The sequence below is a fragment of the Mesoplodon densirostris genome, chromosome 13 (genome assembly GCF_025265405.1).
Source record: "Mesoplodon densirostris isolate mMesDen1 chromosome 13, mMesDen1 primary haplotype, whole genome shotgun sequence".
Taxonomy (NCBI): domain Eukaryota; kingdom Metazoa; phylum Chordata; class Mammalia; order Artiodactyla; family Ziphiidae; genus Mesoplodon; species Mesoplodon densirostris.
Window position 1 is genome coordinate 88,635,517 of NC_082673.1, and position 19,130 is coordinate 88,654,646.

The 19,130-nt window shown below is 53.5% G+C and overlaps 1 protein-coding gene across 1 annotated transcript in view; it reads right to left on the reverse strand.

The window, feature by feature from the left end:
* Nucleotides 1–1,617: 1,617 nt before the first annotated feature.
* The window catches only part of COL22A1 (collagen type XXII alpha 1 chain), a 240,739-nt gene continuing 223,226 nt past the window's right edge, over nucleotides 1,618–19,130 (reverse strand). Inside the window, exons 58-66 of the mRNA XM_060116083.1 lie at nucleotides 15,794–15,847; nucleotides 14,227–14,298; nucleotides 14,031–14,066; nucleotides 13,164–13,208; nucleotides 10,555–10,734; nucleotides 8,850–8,916; nucleotides 6,133–6,315; nucleotides 3,954–4,031; nucleotides 1,618–1,808 (exon numbers count right to left, since the gene is read on the reverse strand). Coding sequence (XP_059972066.1) covers nucleotides 1,618–1,808; nucleotides 3,954–4,031; nucleotides 6,133–6,315; nucleotides 8,850–8,916; nucleotides 10,555–10,734; nucleotides 13,164–13,208; nucleotides 14,031–14,066; nucleotides 14,227–14,298; nucleotides 15,794–15,847 — 906 coding nt within the window. The remainder of the gene's footprint in view (nucleotides 1,809–3,953; nucleotides 4,032–6,132; nucleotides 6,316–8,849; nucleotides 8,917–10,554; nucleotides 10,735–13,163; nucleotides 13,209–14,030; nucleotides 14,067–14,226; nucleotides 14,299–15,793; nucleotides 15,848–19,130) is intronic.

The following is a 19,130-nucleotide window of genomic DNA, read 5'->3' on the forward strand; positions in this document are numbered from 1 at the left end:
GACTCACAAAGAAATCGCATTCTTGCTGTGGGTCATGGTCAAATTTTTTTTAAGTCACTGGATTAGAGGATATCCAAGGTCTTTGGGATTGTTTCTTCAAACAGAAAAGGATATTATAATAACGCCCTTGTGTCTTTTACGGTTGTGTGAATAAACTGAGATGGTAGACGTGCAAAGACAGGAAGGAGGTCGTCTCATCCTGCACTGACAGGCATTGCTTCCCGAGGACCCTGACACCCACTGACCCCCAGATTCAGCTCCAACCAATTGAATGAGAGAAGTAGGCCTCGGATCCTATTTTTAACTTGTGGCAATAATATTTCTCTACATATGGAACCTTCCAACATCTTTGGATGTCTGTACTCCGGGTTCCTAAATCGATTAGAGGCATCTAGCACACAGGTGATAAAAAGGAGGTGCTGGATAAGTACGCTGCCCAGGAACTGGCGCGGTCACGCGCACTAGCTCACCCACGTGTGCATTCAGCATGTGGACTGGACCGTGGCTCTGGGCTGGGCCCCCTGGGGAAAATGATGCATCCCCAGTCTCGAGGGCTTTACGCGGGGGCAGACGCTGGTGATAAGAAAGGAATCGTCACGGGAAACTGAAGAGAAGGAAACTTGGATTTATTGAGCACCTGTTCAAACTGGGCATGTCATTTACACACACACACACTCGATGCCATTTATTTCAGAGCCAGAAGCTGGAGGCACACATTTCCCAGCTCTGGCCAGCACCCCGGCCAATTGCCCACCATCAGGAAAACACACGGGAGTGGTCTCTGGACCCCCTGATTTCAAAATTAGAGTGAAACCAAGTGAGGGGCAGGGAGGGGTTCTGTCCACGGCTCAGAAGCCAAATTAGCACACAGGGCCGACTCTCTCCACACCGGCTCCCGCATTTTTGGTGCAGACGTGGGATTCCAGAAAGCTGCTGCCAGCCATGCGACAGTGTTTCACTTCCACAGGTTTGAAACACCGAGGTGCTGAGTTGGCCCCCAAAGGAGGGAGTCTGCGCTCTTCTACGTGCGCTTTCCATCAGGAGGAGAGGATGTTCTTCGTGTCTGCAAATTCTTTCTCTTCCTGCTTTACTTATCTCTCCTGGGAAGTAGCGACTGGTAGATAATTTCTCCCTGGGCGACCTCTGGGCGCAATCAAGAATAGAAGCCCGTTGCCTCATTTTCTTAAAGTTTCCTTTTGAGGAAAGAGGTAAGTTTGGCAAGTGTCTGGTCGGGGTTTCATAGCACCGAGAGTTTCCTTAAAACTGGCAGCTACACTTCAAATGGGGGCTGTCAGAAGAACGAGAAACAAACAATCCCCTGCCCCACCAATCAAGTTTTCCCAACTTGAGAGGAGAGGGGAAAAACTCGAAAAGCATTACCGTATGAAATAATAATAATAATTAACAACAATAATAATAATAATAATCTGACCGACCGGCAGCATCTGTTGGTTTTAATAATGTTGAGGTCTCTCAAGAAAATAAGACAAAAACAAATGATAAAAGAAAGAAAGAAAAAAACCACAAGGCTGAAATGTCTCAAGACCTCTGCTTCCCATCGGGCTCTGCGTTCAAGTTTCAGAAATCCACCGCCGTCTCCTGGCATTCGGGACTCTTCTAGGGGCCCTTCACGTTACCAGGTCGAGCAGCAGTGAGGCTGGCGAAGTAGGCACACTGGGAGGGGTCACACTGGCCAGGGGGGCCGGGGGGTCCTGGGGGGCCAGGGTGTCCAGCTGGTCCTGTCTCCCCTTGAGGACCGGGACCCCCGGGGAGCCCATCTTTAGCGTAGCCAGGTTCCCCGGGTTGACCTGGCCCAAGGAGCAAAAGAAACAGAAGGTAGTTCAAGTTCGTTCTGGAGCCAATGAGCCCTGATCTTGCTACTTCCATTCAGTATGAACTGAAGACTCAACAACCTCAGAACACCCCATGGTCTGGGCGCCCTGCCTGGAGAGATTAGAATGGTCCACACGGACACTAGGTAGCAGGAAATGTGGACACCTTGCTTTGCAGGAAAAGGGTTGCCTTAACGGTTTGGACTAGGACAGTAATCAGGGTGCCATAGGAGAGAAATAAACAAGGGGAGATGGAGGCCAGGTAGGGAACACATCCTCTGTTACAAGGAAAAGAGAAACCAGACCGTCTGTGTCTGGTTCTAGGAGATGCATCTGAGTTGGGACACCAAGTCCTCACCATTAACCGTCAGCCACAATTCATGTATCCTTGGAGATACCTAGTCACATTCCATTAGCCAATATCTAAATGGTCCCATTTATTCTGTAGCTTCTAGGCTTTATCTATATGATAAATTTGAACCACATACATGGACTACATTAAACTACTCTGCAAATCAGAGTCAAAGACAATGTAAGTAGGAAGTAAGTAACTGACAGCCCAAAATTTAGATCCAGAAAATACTACCTGAGACAAACTTTCTTGTTTTGTTGGTTAAATCTTTCTTTTTCTTTAACTTTTAATTTTATATTGGAGTACAGTTGATTAACAATGTTGTGTGAGTTTCAGGTATAGAGCAAAGTGATTCAGTTATACATATACGTGTATCCTTTTTCAAATTCTTTTCCCATTTAGGTTGTTTACTTAAAACAAACTTCTATGCCTCCATTTATTAAGCATCATAATATCATATGTAATCAATCTCCCTTTTTGCTTTGGCAACTGGGAAGCTCAGTGCTAAGTGTTGTAGTTATAACCTTAACAGTGATATTCTTCACCTTGTTAGAAAATCTGAGTCCCTCCATAAGATAAACAAAAAGTAAACTTTTCCCTTTAAATGATCTTTGGACATTGCATGAATTCTGTTCATGATTTAGTAGCAGTTATTTAATCTATTGTGTTCCTGTCTCGACTAGTTTTGAACCAGCAGTATTGTTCATTCCTTCAGGTGGGAACCACTGAAATCTAGTCATTATCTCAGCCTCATGTTGGTACAATCATCTCCCCCATCACAATGCTTTCTGTTCGGCCTTGTAATCTTTATTTGGAATTGCCTTACTTTTAAAATATTCTTAATATTTTAAGCTATTGAAGAGTAGGCAAGCTATCACAAATATGTGTAATGTATGTCTAGTTATTTTCTCTCATGAGAATAACAATACATTTCCACCAAGGAAATTTGGAAAATCAAGAAGATAAAAGTACTAAAAATAAAATGACCTGCAGGCCCACTATTCAGAAATGACCACAGGGAATCATATAAAGTACGATTAAATAAAAATAGAAGCCTCAGTGAGGTGGAGTTTGATAACAATTCAGTCTGAGTTCTTCCACACCTCATCTCGGAATGCGATGCTGCTGTGTTCTAGAGTTAGTCCCATACAGCCATTAGATAGGGTGGCCAGCTTGTCCAGGTTTTAAAACTCAAAGGGCCATGTCCCAGGGACCCCATAGCCCCAGAAAGGCCAGGACAGCTGGCCACCCTGCCACGTGGCCAGCATTCTCCAAAATGTGTTCTGAGAATAGTAACAGGGTATGAAATTACACAGTGAAAGAAAAAGCATCCTACATTCAAGTGAGTTTGGAAAATGTTGGTTTAACTGAAATAAACATTATTTTTTTATGCAAGGTCCCTTAGCACTGCACCAAAGAAGTTAATTTGTACTAGGAATGTCTGAAAGAGAAGCACGATTCCAGCACTGTCCTGACTTATTTAAGGCCAAATCAGTTTTCTTCAGGACCATTTCACAGGACTTTTAATTCACGGGATACACCTCAAGAACTCATGGGATACACTCCAGTTTGCACAGTAAGCCAAGAAGCTGACGTTTTAGAAAGATGTAATGAAACAAATCTGAGTTCCGCCTCGTCAGTAGTTAAGCCAGCCCTTTCTCCCAGCCGCTCCCAAGGCCCCTGGCGATGCAGGTGGGAGGGTTGCCCCGTGCGGCCCACTCCCTGCTGGCGGGTCCCCCCCAACCTGAGAGCCGAGCGCCCGCTCCTACCTGGGATCCCGGCGGGTCCCACCTCGCCTCGGAGGCCAACTCCAGGTTCACCTGGGTCACCTCTGGCTCCTCGCTCACCTGGTGAGAGAAACATACATCTTTGATGGTAGATACCAGGATGGTGGCAGAGAGAGGGAGCCCCACCACGCGGGGGGCAGGGCGAGCACTGCTGGTGCGCTTTCCATGGCTCACACGCCCCTCACACTCGCACCCTTAGCTCCCATCCACACACTCACACGCACACTCAAGCACACACTCGCACCCCTAGCTCCCGTCCACACACTCACACGCACACTCAAGCACACACTCACACCTAGCTCCCATTCACACACTCACACCCACTCAAGCACACACTTGCACCCCTAGCTCCCATCCACACACTCACACCCACACTCAAGCACACACTTGCATTCAGAAAGACGCCCACGTGAACCCCAAAATAACTGGACACTCCCTCCAAACATTTGCTCAAATACACATATATACACGTAAACATTCACTCAAGTGCGTAACTACCCAATTACACATACATATATGTACATTCACACATATATTATCACAAATATGCAGACACTGATAAACCCATCCCACACAGGCACCCAAACGTTCACACCCACACTCTCTTGTGTACAAACACATATTCCCACACACGTCCACTCACATACGCCTACTCTTCACCATGTTCTAAAAGCACTTTACGTGAACCTTTCTCAAGGAGGAGCTGGGTGATAAGTAAACCTGCATGTACATAAGACGCGGCTCTGCTCTCGAGAAGCTTTAAGTCTAATAAGGCAGAGGAAGCAGGGCACAAAGAACATTCTAGTGTGAAGCAGGATCAGATTAAGTCCTAAGAATCACAGGAGTTTAAAGTCCTAAGAGATGTTCAGAAGACAGAGGGTCCATTCCCCCGGGAGGATATTTGAGATTATATTTGGGTTAATTCTACACAAACTGGATTAAACTGTCTCTCTCAACTCTTTTTTCATCATTCCTTTTTGTTTTGCTATGTTACTTCCAGAGTATTTCCTGTATGCAACATATGATATTTTCTTTTATAATCCAAATTGAAATTTTGCCAGTTCATGGAGATTTTAGGCCACTCTTATTTATTGTTATGATTACTACATTTGGTCAGTCTTTTGTCTAGTCTGATGTTTCCTGTGCTTTATGTTTTCTTGTTGACATTGATTTCATGTATTTTGTTTTACGAACCAAAAGAAGTAGGACTTGGACACAAACTTAACAAAAAGTTCAGTAGGAGAAACACTACAAGGAATAAATAAATGAATAAAGAATTAGGAGGGAATTCCCTGGTGGTCCAGTGGCTAGGACTCTGAGCTTTCACTGCCTAGGGCGTGGGTTCAATCCCTGGTCGGGGAACTAAGATCCCACAAACCTTGCAGCAACCAAAAAAAAAAAAAAAAAAAAAAGAATTAAGGAATGGACTATTGAAAGAGGAAGATGTTGGGGCATGCATTCCCCCCACCTCAGTCACCAAGTGCCAGCTGAGATCACAGCACCGCTTCTTCCCCACCCCATGCTTATTCCTTGCCAGAGAGAAAGGGTGAATGATCAGGTTAGTGAGTTTGGGCTCATGTCCTTTCCTGCCCTTTCACATCTGTCTGCCTGCAGAGAGAGCGCCTTCTGACCTGCTTCCACTGTGTTAAGTGGGGCAGGCGCTGCCCCTTGAAGGAGAGACCCCCCCGTTGCTGGCAGCAGCTGCGTCCAGGTCAGGCAGCTCTCTGAGAGCAGGAGAGTGGGCAGCCACGTCCAGCTTTAGCTCCAACCACTTTATTCACATGTAAAGCTGGTGTTGAATGCCCATTTGCCTGGAGCTTAAATGTCTTCTTCCTCACTGACTGCCCAACTCGAAAGGGGAAAAAGGGCATTTTGTGCTACTCCTTGGAACTCGAGCAGTGGAGATGGAGAGAGAAAAGACAGTAGGAGGAAACAGAATTAATCCTCCTGGCAGAAGCATCATTTTGCTAAAACGTCAAGTATGAAACCCTCTTCTGCATATGAAGAAATTACATGATGGCACAATGCAGGGTGCTGGCAGGCTGCAGGGGAGAAGAACAGGCTGAATCATGCATCTTCAGTGGCACGCATGCCACGCACCCTGGTTCCTTCTCAGCCCTCGTGTCGTGTACAAAGCACATCTTCCTGGGTCCTCACTCACCTTTGGGACCTATGGGCCCAGAGGGTCCCTCCAGACCCCCCTGCCCAGGCCGTCCTGGCTCCCCCATGGGGCCTGCCCGACCTGGAAGCCCATCTTTTCCAGGGGGCCCTGGGGGCCCGGGTCTGCCTTGAGAGGGCTTGGTGTGTGCTGAGGGCATCTGGGCCAGGAGGTAGGCGAGTCTGGCTGTGGAGTAGGAAAAACAGAGAGACATTTCATGAAGGAGGGATAAAGGACCAAAGACAGGATGGCAGCTCACTGCCAAGCTCAGCCCTGGGAAGACAGTAACAGCTGCACAACAAGAGCAAGAGAAACTACATCAAGAGCTCACTGCACGGCACCTGTACATACAGCCATGGCCTCTGGAGCCAGGCGGCCTGGCTGGGGTCCCAAAGCAGCCACTGCCGGCTGCGTGGCCCTGGGCGAGCTACTTGACCTCTCTTAGCCTTCGCTGCCTCTTCTGCAAAATGGATGCAATGAAATAACCGCTACCCCACTGGGTTGGTGTGAGGGTGGGGCAGATGGGACAAGGCATTGAAAGTGCTCCTGGAACAAGCTAAGTGCTGCGTGGACATCGCTGCTGTGATCGAGGTGGCACTGAGGCCGCAGCAGCAGCAGCAGTTGTTGTTGTAAATTGTCAGTTTGGGGGAAACTGAGGCCGGTGGGGGGTGGGGTGGGATTTAAGTAGCTTATGGAGAGCAGCTTAGGGACTTCTCCTCTCTGAGCGTTGACTTCCTCATCTATAAATGAAGGGCTGGGTAGGATATCACTAATGATCCTTAGGCGTCTGAACCGTGAAGATTACAGAATTGATTCAAAACCCCCAGAGGTCCAACGGCCAGCCGCCACGCCCCTCTTCTGCACGGGGCATACAGAGCCCACCCGAGGGCCAGCAAGGGCTTCTGCTTTGTTGGTCATACGGTCCAGACAATCAGGCCAAGCCCTTCATCTTGCAGGTGGTGTGACCCAGCCCAGAGAGGCATGTTGACACCCTCCTGGTACCTTAGTGGCAGAAGCAAGGCAGAGTCGGGGGTCTTCTGACAGCCCACTGAGGGGGCTCCCCACGGCAGCCCCTCCCCCTCATCTCACGCCAGGAAGCGGGAGGGGTGTGCGCTAGCGCTGAGACCCGGCCTCACGCTTCACTTCTCTGAGCCTTGATTCTCTCATCTTGAAAGTGGAGCTGATGTTTCCTCCTCAAACGATTATTTGGAAGAAAGGACTCGGCCCAGCAGACGCTCCAGTAAAACTAGTTCAAAACAGGGCTTGTCTCTGCCCAAGGGCTGGAAACTCCTCACGGGCGGAGGCCCTTCCTCACCGATAAATCCAACCCTCGGAAAGCAGAATGTCGGGATCGCCACACGGGAGCCCTCAGGACCCACCCTGCTGGGTGGGAGTCACCATTCCACCCTTTGGTTTCCTTTCCACCAACCCCAGCTCTGTGCCGTCCACTCTGGGGAATTGTCTTTGGTTCTCCTGTGTAGGAGACAGACCATGCTCACCTGGACACCCCAAGAGGGCAGGGAAGAGGGTCATCTTGTTCAGTGCTGAGTCCCCTACCCCATTTAGCGTCTGGCATGGGCCAGGTGCAGAAAAACTGTCTGAGACACCACCACATGAATAAACACGTCCTTCCCGTTTGTCCACCCGTGCCTGGGAAAAGCAGCGGGGCTCCGATCTTTCTTACTACAGAGCTGTCTGTGACTTTCTTCCCCTGACAGTTTCCCACACATACGGCAGTGGGCACGGTCACTGGTCAAGAGAACGTGACGGTTAAGAGCCTGGATTCTGCAGCTCAGTTGCCTGCGTGCAAACCCCGGTCAGACACTTACCAACTCTTCGGCCTCAGTTAAATTCCTTAGCATCTCTGATCCTAACAATCATACATGCCTCACAGGCTCACCGAGGCTTCCACGAGTTAACATGTGTTGAGTGCTGAGGACTCCACCCGACATAGGGCCAGTCCTGCATGCTGGTGTTATTACTATTACCTTCCCATCTCTCTCCCTTCCTGAGCGCCTGCTGTGTACGGGGCTCATGCAAGACTGGGATTTCACAGTAAATCCAGTGCAGTAGGATTCAAAGGATTCTAGTTCCTTGAAAGCACTGTGTGTTCAGGCTCCCCTCGGGGTCTCTGCACATGCTGTTCCAAAGGCCTGGGGTCTTGTCCCTGCTTTCAGCTCACGTGGCCCCTCCTCCGGGAAGCCCTTCCTCACCTGTCCGCCCCGAGCCATCCTGGGTACTTTCATCCATCCTCTTCACCACCCCCTGTGCCAAATTAAACCACAGGAATTTCTTACTGTACTGAAGCCGCCTTGTCTGTTTATGTCTCTGTCTCTTCCCCGGGCTGTGAGTTCTAACTAAGAGACCCACCGCAGGCCTGTCAAAGCTGCTTCCTCATTAGACAAACAACTGAGTGCACAGAAGAAATGAAAGATCATGAGAAGCTTGTTCTGTAGATGGTGAGCTTCCTAGAGGTAATCAAGCAGCGGCAATTCAAGCTGCCCCGAAGAGAAGCTTGGAGCGGGATCTGTGCCAGATGAGGCTGGCTGGAGCCTGCCAGGTGCGCCTCAACCCTGATTGCTACTGGAGCTGCTCTTAGGCTGCCTTTTCCAACCAGGCTGCAGAAGTCCTGAAGGATGAGTGAACGGACTGCTTCCTGGGGCTCTTCAAAGCACCCAGGACCCGACCTACACGGCTGTGATAAAAGCCCAGCTACTCACTTTCCAGCTGCTTCTCCACTTCTTCTTGGATGAACCGCCGCAGGATGTCCATGGATGGAGACTCCCCCTAGGAGGGCGGGAAGGCAGAGCTGTTCATCCTCCCAGGAGCCCTTGCCTCCTGAGACCTGCGACGGCTCGGGAAGCCTCGACGGTCACAGCCCCATACACCACAGCTCCCTGGTTCAACCCCTTTTACACCAGGAGCCGTCTGCCTGCTCCCCGCCATGCAGGCGGCGTTACCCCGTCCCGTACGGCGACCTGGACTCCCTTCTCTCTGGGGCCCCTGCTCCCCCCTCCTCCCCGCACAAACCCCTTCCCCAGCTCTGGACCCGGGAGGTCTGCTCTGAGCCTCTCCCTGCCAAAGTGCCATCTTCTTGCAGGACCCGCTCACAGGCTGCCTCCTGCATGAAATCGTGTTTGATTTCCTCCCACTGGTCACTTGGCTGCTCCGGTCCCCAGGTCTGGCTTGCCCTGCTCTGGTCACAGAAACCAATGGGTCAGGGGGCAGAGAAGGCGGGCGCCACCTCCAGGCGCCCATGGCGATGTGCGATTCTTAGACGGATCCGTGAGCAGACCTGCTGCCGCACCGGGCTCCCCCCTCGTCATCAGAGCCCTTCAGGGCGGTGTCCACCCCCGAGGCTGGGGGCCGTACTGGGCTCATCTCCGCAGCCCCAGCGTCTGGCACAGCGTGAGATGGGCTCCGTGTCCTCATTCTCTTATTTGCCTTTCTGGCCAATAATCTTTTAGGTGAGTCCCAGAATGTCCACCGCTACCCACAGCAGCAGGAGAACTTGGCAAAGACTCGGAGGAGGGGTGGGGGGCTTCTGGAAGCCCACTGAGTCCGCCAGCACCCACACTTGGCCGAGGGACAGGATCTGGCTGCCTGGCCTCTTGCACGGTGGTGGAAGCTCAGGCTGGCCACAGGCGCCCTGGCAGGGAGAGTGACACAGATCCTCAGAGCAGGCGGGGGCACTGAAGACCATGTAAGCCTGTGCTCTGAGGAACCGGAGGGTCCCCCGGGGGCCACGCGGGCTGCAGAGGCGGGGTGGGGAGGTCACGGGGACCTGGCAACCAGCCCCCACTGACACGTCCACCAAGCTCTGCCTTCACCTCTCTACAGCCAGCATGAGCCGATGCTACAAGTCTGTGAAAAATAAGAGGTCTGCCACGGGAATACAATATGTTCAAAGAAAAAACCTGCTCTAAACAAGCCTTTCCTTTTACATTGGGGAAAAGCTCGACCCAAAGGGAAGAACGCATACCCCAGACAGGCAGACGGGAGAGAGGCAGAGCCGGGCACGGGACGGACAGCCAGCCGTCCCCGCGGGAAGCTCTGGTCACTGAGACCTGGCTGCATCTTCTCAGTGGCCTGCTGCACCAGGTCCTGGGGCAGAAGCGCGCGACAGCCCGAGGAGAGGAGGCTCGGGGATGCAGGACACTGTGAGAGACGGACGCTACCCTGGAGCCCTTCGTACGCCATGCGGCGTTACCTCCTTTAACCATCACGGCGGACCGTCGGGAGGGAGGTTCTCCTCACCCCTTTCGGCAGGTGCGGAAGGACAGGCTCGGAGAGGAGAAGTAACCTGCCCCGGGTCACGCAGGTCACTGGGATCTGTAACCTGGTCCCTCTGAAGCCCACACACCTCACGGGCTTCCCCTTCAGTCCCAAGGAGCCCCAAGTTTGAGGCATCACCAATATCCTTACCCTCAGTCCTGGAAATCCTGGCTGGCCCGGGGGCCCCGGCGGCCCGGCCGGCCCATTCTCCCCAGGTAGTCCCTGGGGGCCCATTAGGCCTGTGTGACCTTTGTGGCCTGGGATCCCAGGGTCTCCAGGCTGGCCCTTCCCACCGGGAGGTCCTTTGTCACCTTTGATGCCAGGATCTCCCTAGGGGAGGAAAGAAGCGCTTCAGTGAGCAGAGGCCTAGGAGGTGCCCCCAGGCCAGACGAGACGTGCGGCTACAGAAGGGACTCTGCCGGCCCTTTGCTTCCTCAGCGGGGGAAAGGAGACCTTGGCCCTGGCAGGCCCATGACTCAAGTCTGATGGCACAGACCAGGGCACGAGGGCCCAGAGAGACAAAGCCACCTGCCCGTGTCACACTGGTAGTCTGCAGAGGACAAGACACGAGCTCTGATTTCCGAATCTCAATCCCGTGCTCCGTCCCCGTAGCGCAGCTCCACCTGCCTGGCTAGAGAAGGCCAGCCGCTGAGCCCGACTGCCGGAGCTTCTGGCCCACTTCAGGCCCAGCTTTGTTCTCCGGCAGCTGGAGGGATGGTGGCACTCGTCAGCCAGAGGTGTGTCACCCGCAGGGAATCTGCCCCTCCTCTCAGCCCTAGGGGGCCCGCAGAGGATGACACTGCCCGGGACCCCTTTCTCCCCATCGCTGGCCCAAGGACTGAAGTCCTGGATCAATGATCTGGGAGCCACGGCAACCACGGGACGGTCCAGTCCTCTGCCCTATCTGCTACCGGGTGTCTGACCAGCCAGCCTCGGTTGTCGGAGAGTCTGAAAATACGGCGGCCACGCTAACAGCCTCAGGGTGTAAAAACTCCACCGCTTGGAGGCAGCAGAGGGGGGGAAACCGCAAGAAAAAGACGAGCCACAGATGGTAACCGGACATGGGACATGGCCATGGGCGTGACCTAGAGCCACGGAAAAGGAAGACGGTGCAGTTATGAGACCATCTGCCGCATACACGCGTGAAAAATGAAAAACGAAAAGAGCAAAACGGTGGAAAAAGTCTGATATGTTGCAGGGCATCTAGTAATATGCATGTTGACACGCACACCCCACGTGGTTCTGCGCACATGGACTAGTGCAAGATACAGAGGACGTGTACAGCAACCGAGCTGGGGAGGGGACGGGGACCAGAGGGCCTGGTGGACGGGCAGCTAGCCTTCACTGCAGCCACTTTTCTGCAATTTGTATTGTTTAACTACGTGTCTGTATTGCTTTTTCAACAATAACAGAAAGAGCAGTGAATTAAAAAAGGCATCTACCCAGATTTGAGGGGGTCACCTAAATTTCTCGAAGGTGATGCATTTCATGGGGACATGGCCATCCGTGGGTGATCTCAAGTTTAGGGGTCTAGGAGAGTCCTGGTGCTTTGTGCACCTCAGCGCCAAGGCCTGTGGTATGGCATTTCCTATTCTTTAAACGTCTCAACATCCCTTTGCTGTGAGAGGACTTGTCCCACATTTCAAATGGTCTCTGGAGTCCAAGGCATGGGGGACCTGACTGCTATCTGGCAACGTTCCACAAAACAGGGGAAGGCAACTTAACCAGGGAAGGCAACTCGCCATTACTGACTCGGTATTCGAGAAGATTCCACGTACTGATTTGGTATCCAGAAGATTCATACTCGGCGTCTGAATTCCCCTGCTCCCAACCCAAACTCCAGCCACACCCCACAACGCAGCAGCTCCCGGGGGACAGCTGGCCAGCTGCTGGGTGGCAAGACCCTCAGTGCCTTCCCAGCTACGGCCCCTCCCCTGGCTCCACACTCAGGAACCAGCAGCCATGGGAATGAAAGTCACTGGGAAGGGAGGAGGGAGAGAGATCTGTGGGGGTGAGAAGCCCTGACGCTCTCTGCTTCCATTTTGCTCTGGCCTGCAGGCAAAGCCAGGTCCTCACTCATCCAACTTGCAAGGAAAGCAAAGAGAAATTCTTTGCAGGACCACGGAAAACAAACGGAGGGTTGGAGTGGGGTGGCGTGCCGTCCATGTTGGGCAACAGTGGGACGGTGTGACGGCTGACCAAGCGCAGGACCCTGGGCAGACGAGATGTCTGATTTCTCTGGAGGGAGCAGCAGGTGGCAGCGGTGAGAGAATGCCCCCTCCCCTCACCGGCGTTTCTTCCAAAAAAAAAAAAAAAGTGATTTTTTTCTTTCCTGTTGTTTTTTGGAGGAATGCAATGTAAAGAAAGGCTTTCTGAGCGCAGCGCCAAGGCGATTCATTATGGGAAAATCTGTTCCCTTGTCACCTCCAGGAACAGATCTGGCTCCTGGCAAACTGGCACTTTGGGCTCCAAGCGTGTCACACACAGGCGTTTGCACACGGAGAGGAGAGACGGAAATCTGTCAAAGTCTGGGCATGCTCGCCTTTGAATTTGTAATTGCGATGACTTTACTGATTAAAATAACAACCAGAAAACCATGACAAAAGCCAACATCACTGACTACAACCTCGGGAAAAGCCTCCCACTGGGGGCTCACAAATTTCCGGGGGGAACAGAGAACAGAGAGGCCACCACAGGAGTCGCTCCGCAGGCCAGGCTGCTTCCTAAAGCCTTGGACACAGTCCCCCTGCCCCACTTACCCTTTCTCCTCTGGGGCCCGGCTCTCCCGGCTTCCCAGGGGTCCCCTGCAATGAAACCAAAGGAGGGTGGTCACTTAACCAGGGCCATCCCATCGGCTCGGGCATCCCTCTCTGCCCTCCTCGGTTCTTCTCGGATCCTGTGTGCTGAGGGCAATGTGTCCTGGAGAAGGCAGGTCCTCCAGGAGTCCTGCTCCGGCCCTGGTCACGCCCTCCCGCTGTCTACACGCCAGCCATCCTGGCCTTGTGGTTCCTGAAACGCGCCTTCCCATGCCTGCTCCTGTCCATCCTGAGGGCTGGAAGTGACCAGGGCCGGAGCGTCTCTGTTGACAGAGCCACAGAAGGACAGAGCCGTGCCTTGAACCAGAAACGGATGTGATCTCACGTTTGTCCTACTCAGGTCACTCTGGCTGGTGAGTGGGGAAGGAGTGCGGCGGGGGGCAGGCTGGACCCAAGGAAGCCAGTTAGGAGGTCACTGCAAACGTCCAGGTGAGAGACGATGACGGTCTGCGTTAGGGTCCAGCGGGAGAGATGGAGAGAGATGGACCGAGCTGGGAGGTATCGTGGAGTCAGGATGGACGGGACTAGTTGATGGACTGGGTGTGGAGAGCTACAGACAAGTCAGAGACATGACACGATGGCACCCTTGGACCGACTCCCTAACTGGTGGGCCCTACGCAAAGTGAAGACGTGGACCCTCGTTCAGAAAGCATTAGGATTTCCAGACAGCAACAGCAGAACACAGAAGCACGTGTGGGAGCCCTGCTAGGCCCAGGGCCCCCTGAGGCAGCATGTGTCGCCCGCCCATGAAGTGAGCCTGTGTCTCCCACAAGAAAGGTCACCGAGAGGAGAGGGGTGCATGGTACTTGCCTCCTTGCCTGGGACTCCCTTCTCTCCCGGCTCACCCTACGGCACAGAACAAAACATCAGTGAGCTCTGCGGCATCGGCACGTTGCAGGTAACACGACTGTCTTTACAACAGACATCTTCACCCAAGTCACGCTCCAGCAGAGACAGCGATCAGTGGGCCAGCTGGGGATACGCCCCAACAGGGTTCTATGCTCACCTGCGGCCCACGGGGACCCAGGAAGCCAGGGAGCCCGGGGCTGCCGTTGTCTCCTCTGGTTCCCTTCTGGCCCTGCAGAGGGAAAGCAGGGCATGAATTCTTCAAGGTCAAGGGCCAACTCAAGAAGATTCAGAAACCTCGGAACCCCTCTGTACTCTGAAGGCCTGGCACGTGGACAAAACAGAAGAGCCCTTTCCTGTAACGGAGGGGCTGGGTTAGGGAGAGACGGGGTACTGTGCATTCCCCACGGGGTGCGGGGGCAGAGGAGAGTCTCCTGCAAACAGTGAACGGCTCTCCCATTCCAAGCAACAGAAGCAAAATGGGACAAACATCAAACGAAACACCTTGCTGTGTACGGGGCCCCTGCAAGTATCCTCCTGCAGAGGCAGTGTTCCTCTTCCCCTTTGGCCAGCCCGACTTATGGTTTGGCAGGCTCACTTTTGGGGAAAGGTGTTTGGGAATTTTAGTTTTAACCTTTCTGGGCAGCCACCATATGTGGGTCAGCTCTTCTGGGGTCAGTTCTGCACTGGGGATGGATCAGCCTCAGGACCCAATCCCGTCTTGTCTGTGACGTCTCAACGGAGGTGACAAGACTCCCACGATGGTTCCTAAGGAAGGTCACCACGTGTGCTGAGGAGTTAAGATGCCTTAACACGGCTGCCCCTGGTCCAACAGGAAGATGGGGTTCTATCAGGACCACCAGATGCCCTGTTTGCCTGGAAATGATGGGTTTCCCAGGATGCAGGATTTTCAGTGCTACAAGCAGGAAGGTTCCTGGGAAATCAAGACTGACTGGTCACCTTAATTTCCACAGTGACAACAGTCAGCAGGTCAGACTGTTCTGCCCATCACCCCATGCATCTGTCGCTTGAACAACACACCATAAAGGTGGCCTTCTCAACAGGGTTGCCAATTTTACCAAATAAATATACGGTAAGGCTGGGCTGGGAGGAGACTAGCGGACAGGCTTTCACTTATCCACCCCTAGACCCCATCAAGGACAAATCTTCCCCACCATGTCTCCGCATCTACCAGACCTGAACCCCAAATCCCAAGCCTGCTACCCAGTGCCCAGGACTCTGCTGATTACTCCTGTCACCCTCTTTCTACCACCTACCCATTGTTAGCTCTTGCTAACACCTGCTCAGCAGCAGCAGGACCCTCTTCAGCCGAATCTGTGTTACACGCATCCATCCCCACGATGCACCCTTACCCTGTCTGAGATGGTAAGGGTCGGTCAGCCTGACCCTGCCCTCCCATCATCTAAAAACATCAATCAACTACCATGCAACCTTCTGACACATGTGTTTTTTAGTCTTCAACAGTTTTGTCCTGTTGGATGTCTATGGCTGTAGACGACAGCGAGCCAAGCGCATAATCGTGTGTGTTTTAAGCTTTGAAAGGAGTCCTTCGCGGCTCCCCTTGCCTCCAGCCTATCCCTGCCAGCCAAACACCATTATTTTCCCACTGAGGCTTCTGGAAACAGAGACCAGACAGTCTGTGATGTAAACCACACCACCTTTCAAAGCCTGCCCTGATTCCGTCACAGCAGTGGGACAGTACTCACGGGACTGCCTGGAGTACCATGGTTTCCTGGGGATCCAGGCGATCCGTTCTCACCCTGGTGGAAGAAACAGAAGAGAGGATTCTGCCAGGGCCTCACAGAGCAGGACGGTGCAACAGAGAGACTGCTGGATGCGGAGGGCCTGCTTTCACACATAGAGCTGTTACTCAGACCAGCGTGGCTCCAAGTCATTACTTACAGGATGTTTCTCCACTTGTAAAAGGAGCTTGGGATATTTAACTCGTAATAAATAATAAGTAATTAAATGAGTTCGTGTGCATGAAAAACCCTGGGCTGGTGACGGATGCCCAGAGCCCAGGCACAGTAAAGAATCATGACCACATCGTTCACTTATCCGTTCATCCTCCCCACTCAGATGCTGACTTCAGGAACAAACAGAAGTGCTCACATCACCGCGGGCTGTTCTCGGCTTAGGATGCACATCCCTACCCGTATCCCATCCTCCTCCTCCGTGATGGTCACCACTGGGTTGAACAGATAAAGATATTGAGACCCAGAAAAGTGGCTGGTGCAGAATCACACGGCTACTGGGTGAAAGGTCCACTCACTCCAGATTCCAGGACAGACTCACATCCATAACACTCTCTAACTTGAGGGGTATTTTGCGCCCGTTTGTAATCTGAATAAATACATTTAACCAGTAAGATCCTTGGTAGCATAAAAATCAGAAAGTTCGAGAACGCTCCTAAGCTACAGACAAATTCCTAGTAAGCCCCAAACCCACAGGTCAGCTTCAGCTGAGCTGGTCACGCCCCTGCCCTCACTTTCCTCCTGCTCAGGACCTTCCCCACCAGACGGCTGTGTCTTTCGCTGGTTCTCTTCCCTGCCTTGTCTGTGTCCATGCCCAGCATCTGGCACGTGTCACCCACACACAGGAGGCGGGCACTCTGCTAGATGAATGAACCAACAACATCACAGGAGACCACACTGCACTGATCCCTGAACCACCAGGTACCAACGTCCTATAATTTGGGAAGCACACGTTTACAGAGGAGCTGGCTTCATGGAAACACGTGACAGTAAAATGTCACTAACACTGCCCGGGCGCTTCCTACGTGCCAGGCTTCACACGCATTAACTCACTCACTGCTCACAACAGAGCAGATGTCGCCGTTTTACAAATGGTGAAACTGAGGCACAGAAATGCTGAACAACCTTCCTGAGATAGAAAGGAAGGGGCTGTGGTTTGAACCCTGGCGGCACCGCCCCCACCCCATGTTCATTAAAGGTATGGCTTGCTGGGGATCATAAAGAGGGCTTCCTCCTTGGGCCTAAAATGTGCACGTGTGATCGTGGGTGATTCACGCGCCTCATCTCACCAGACCCTGCAGGAATCGTGCTGTGTGCACAGATGCCTTTACGTCACAGATGAGGAAACCGAGGGTCGGAGAAAGCACGGACCTGCCTGGGATCGCAGGGCTAGGGAGTGCTGAAATCGGAGAGGCCAGTTGGTGTCTGGGACTGCGTGTGACATCCGTCCAGGCACGACAGCGCTGCTCTGCACCTGCCTGCGCCCACCCAGCAGCCCATCTGCCTCCCTCTAAAAATACGCGCTCTGGCCCAGCCCGATGGCAATTCTCTCTCCCCTCCTCCCTCTGGTCCTCTGTTCCCCTAGAGGATAAGGGCCATGACACATTAACACACGGTGCCAACACAGGCGGCCGTGCGCAGAGGGAGGCGCGGCTCTGGGCAGCCAGCTGTCACCTGTCAGTGCGCTAGAGGCCGACTGGGGCTGAGACCTGCTCCCTCCTGGGCCACAGGCCTCCTCACGTCCCATTTGTCCTCATGAAGCCCCTCTGGTGTCTGTGCCACTCGGAAATGGAGGCCACAGCTTTCCCTCACGAACGGCTCTGAGCTCCAAACTCCTGCCCACTCCGTCCCACCAGGTGACCTTCCTGCCAAGAGACTCCAGCACACACGGGCCAGGCGGGCTCAAGCTGCAGACTCTCGGACCAGACTGCTGAGTCCAAATGCTGCCTCTGTCTCTCACTTGCTGTGTGGCCTTGGGAAGGCACTCGACCTCCCTGTGCCTCCTTCTCTCCTCTGTGGGCAGGACGGTCAGAGTGCCTGGCCCAGGGTTTGGGGAGCTCAGGCAGTGAATTACGTCAATGGACTGGACTCTGCCCACACTTCCCGGAGGCCCTCAGGGGCCTCCACTCAGGGTCTGGCTCCAGGCCACGTGAACTGGCTGAAGTGGCCAGGAACTTTCTCTTCGCTCAGGAAAGCATGTCGGCTCCGGGTGAGTGAGAGTGATTGTCAGGGAAATAACCTGGAACCTAGTCGTACGTGTCCAAGAACACACGCATTTGGGAAACTTTAGCAGTTGACTGCTGGCTACGGATGCCGTGGGAGGCTCCTCAGGCTTGAGGGGAGCAAGTCAGAAAACCCCAAACCTGCCTTGGGAGGCCTCAGGCCTTCAGGGCCGAGCCCGCCTCCTGCAGGCTGTGCCCGAGGCTGTTCGCGGCCTCCCCTGGGCTGCGACCGGCCTCCCCGTCCTCCACCGCGCGCACCTGTCCTGCCTCCACCACACACACCTGTCCTGCCGCGCTCACTGTCCCCAAATGCCGCTCCCCTTCCCCTCCCTGTGCCCTTGTGCGCATCTGCATTCATCAGGGGTTTACCCTGCGCCCTCTCGGAGGGAGGCCAGAGCCAAGAGCCGGACGACCCTCCAGGAATAGGGCCGCGTGAGGCCCGGTGATGGTCACCTCCCGGGTGCACTCTGAGTGCTGGGCACGGTCCTGTCGCTTCACTGGATTAACTGGCCGGTGCTCGCAAATTCCCCTACTTCACAGGTGAGGAAACTGAGGCCTGGAGAGGTGAAGAAACACCCAGTCCACGTGACAAGTAGGAGGACGGCCAGGAACCGAGCCCAGGGGGCTTCACTGCAGCCAGAGCCCACATGTGGACGCCACGACGGGCCAGCAGGAGCAGGCGTGACGCCGCTCCCTGGTGGGGCTCCGGAGCGGGGCTTCTCCACCTTTCTGTCGTCAGTGCTCCCGCCCAGGTGCTCATTCACAGTTTTTCCCTAACTGCTCCATTTGAATTTAATGCCACAGCTATACCGTGTATCTACTTCTGTTCCATATGCATATCTGTGCTTGATACTAAAAAGTAGGAGCTTTTGGCACCCCAAAACCAACATTTGTCCCCTTGGGGCAAAAGCACCCACACTGGGGACGCACGGCCCAGAGGGCCTGGGCTTTGGGGTTTTTGTCACGGCCGAGGGGCCCAGCTGGGGGTCAGTCTCCTGTGTGTGCCTACGGGGATGGCGTGATGCCCCCAGGAGTCCCCAGGTTGACCTCACTCAGCAGGAGAATAT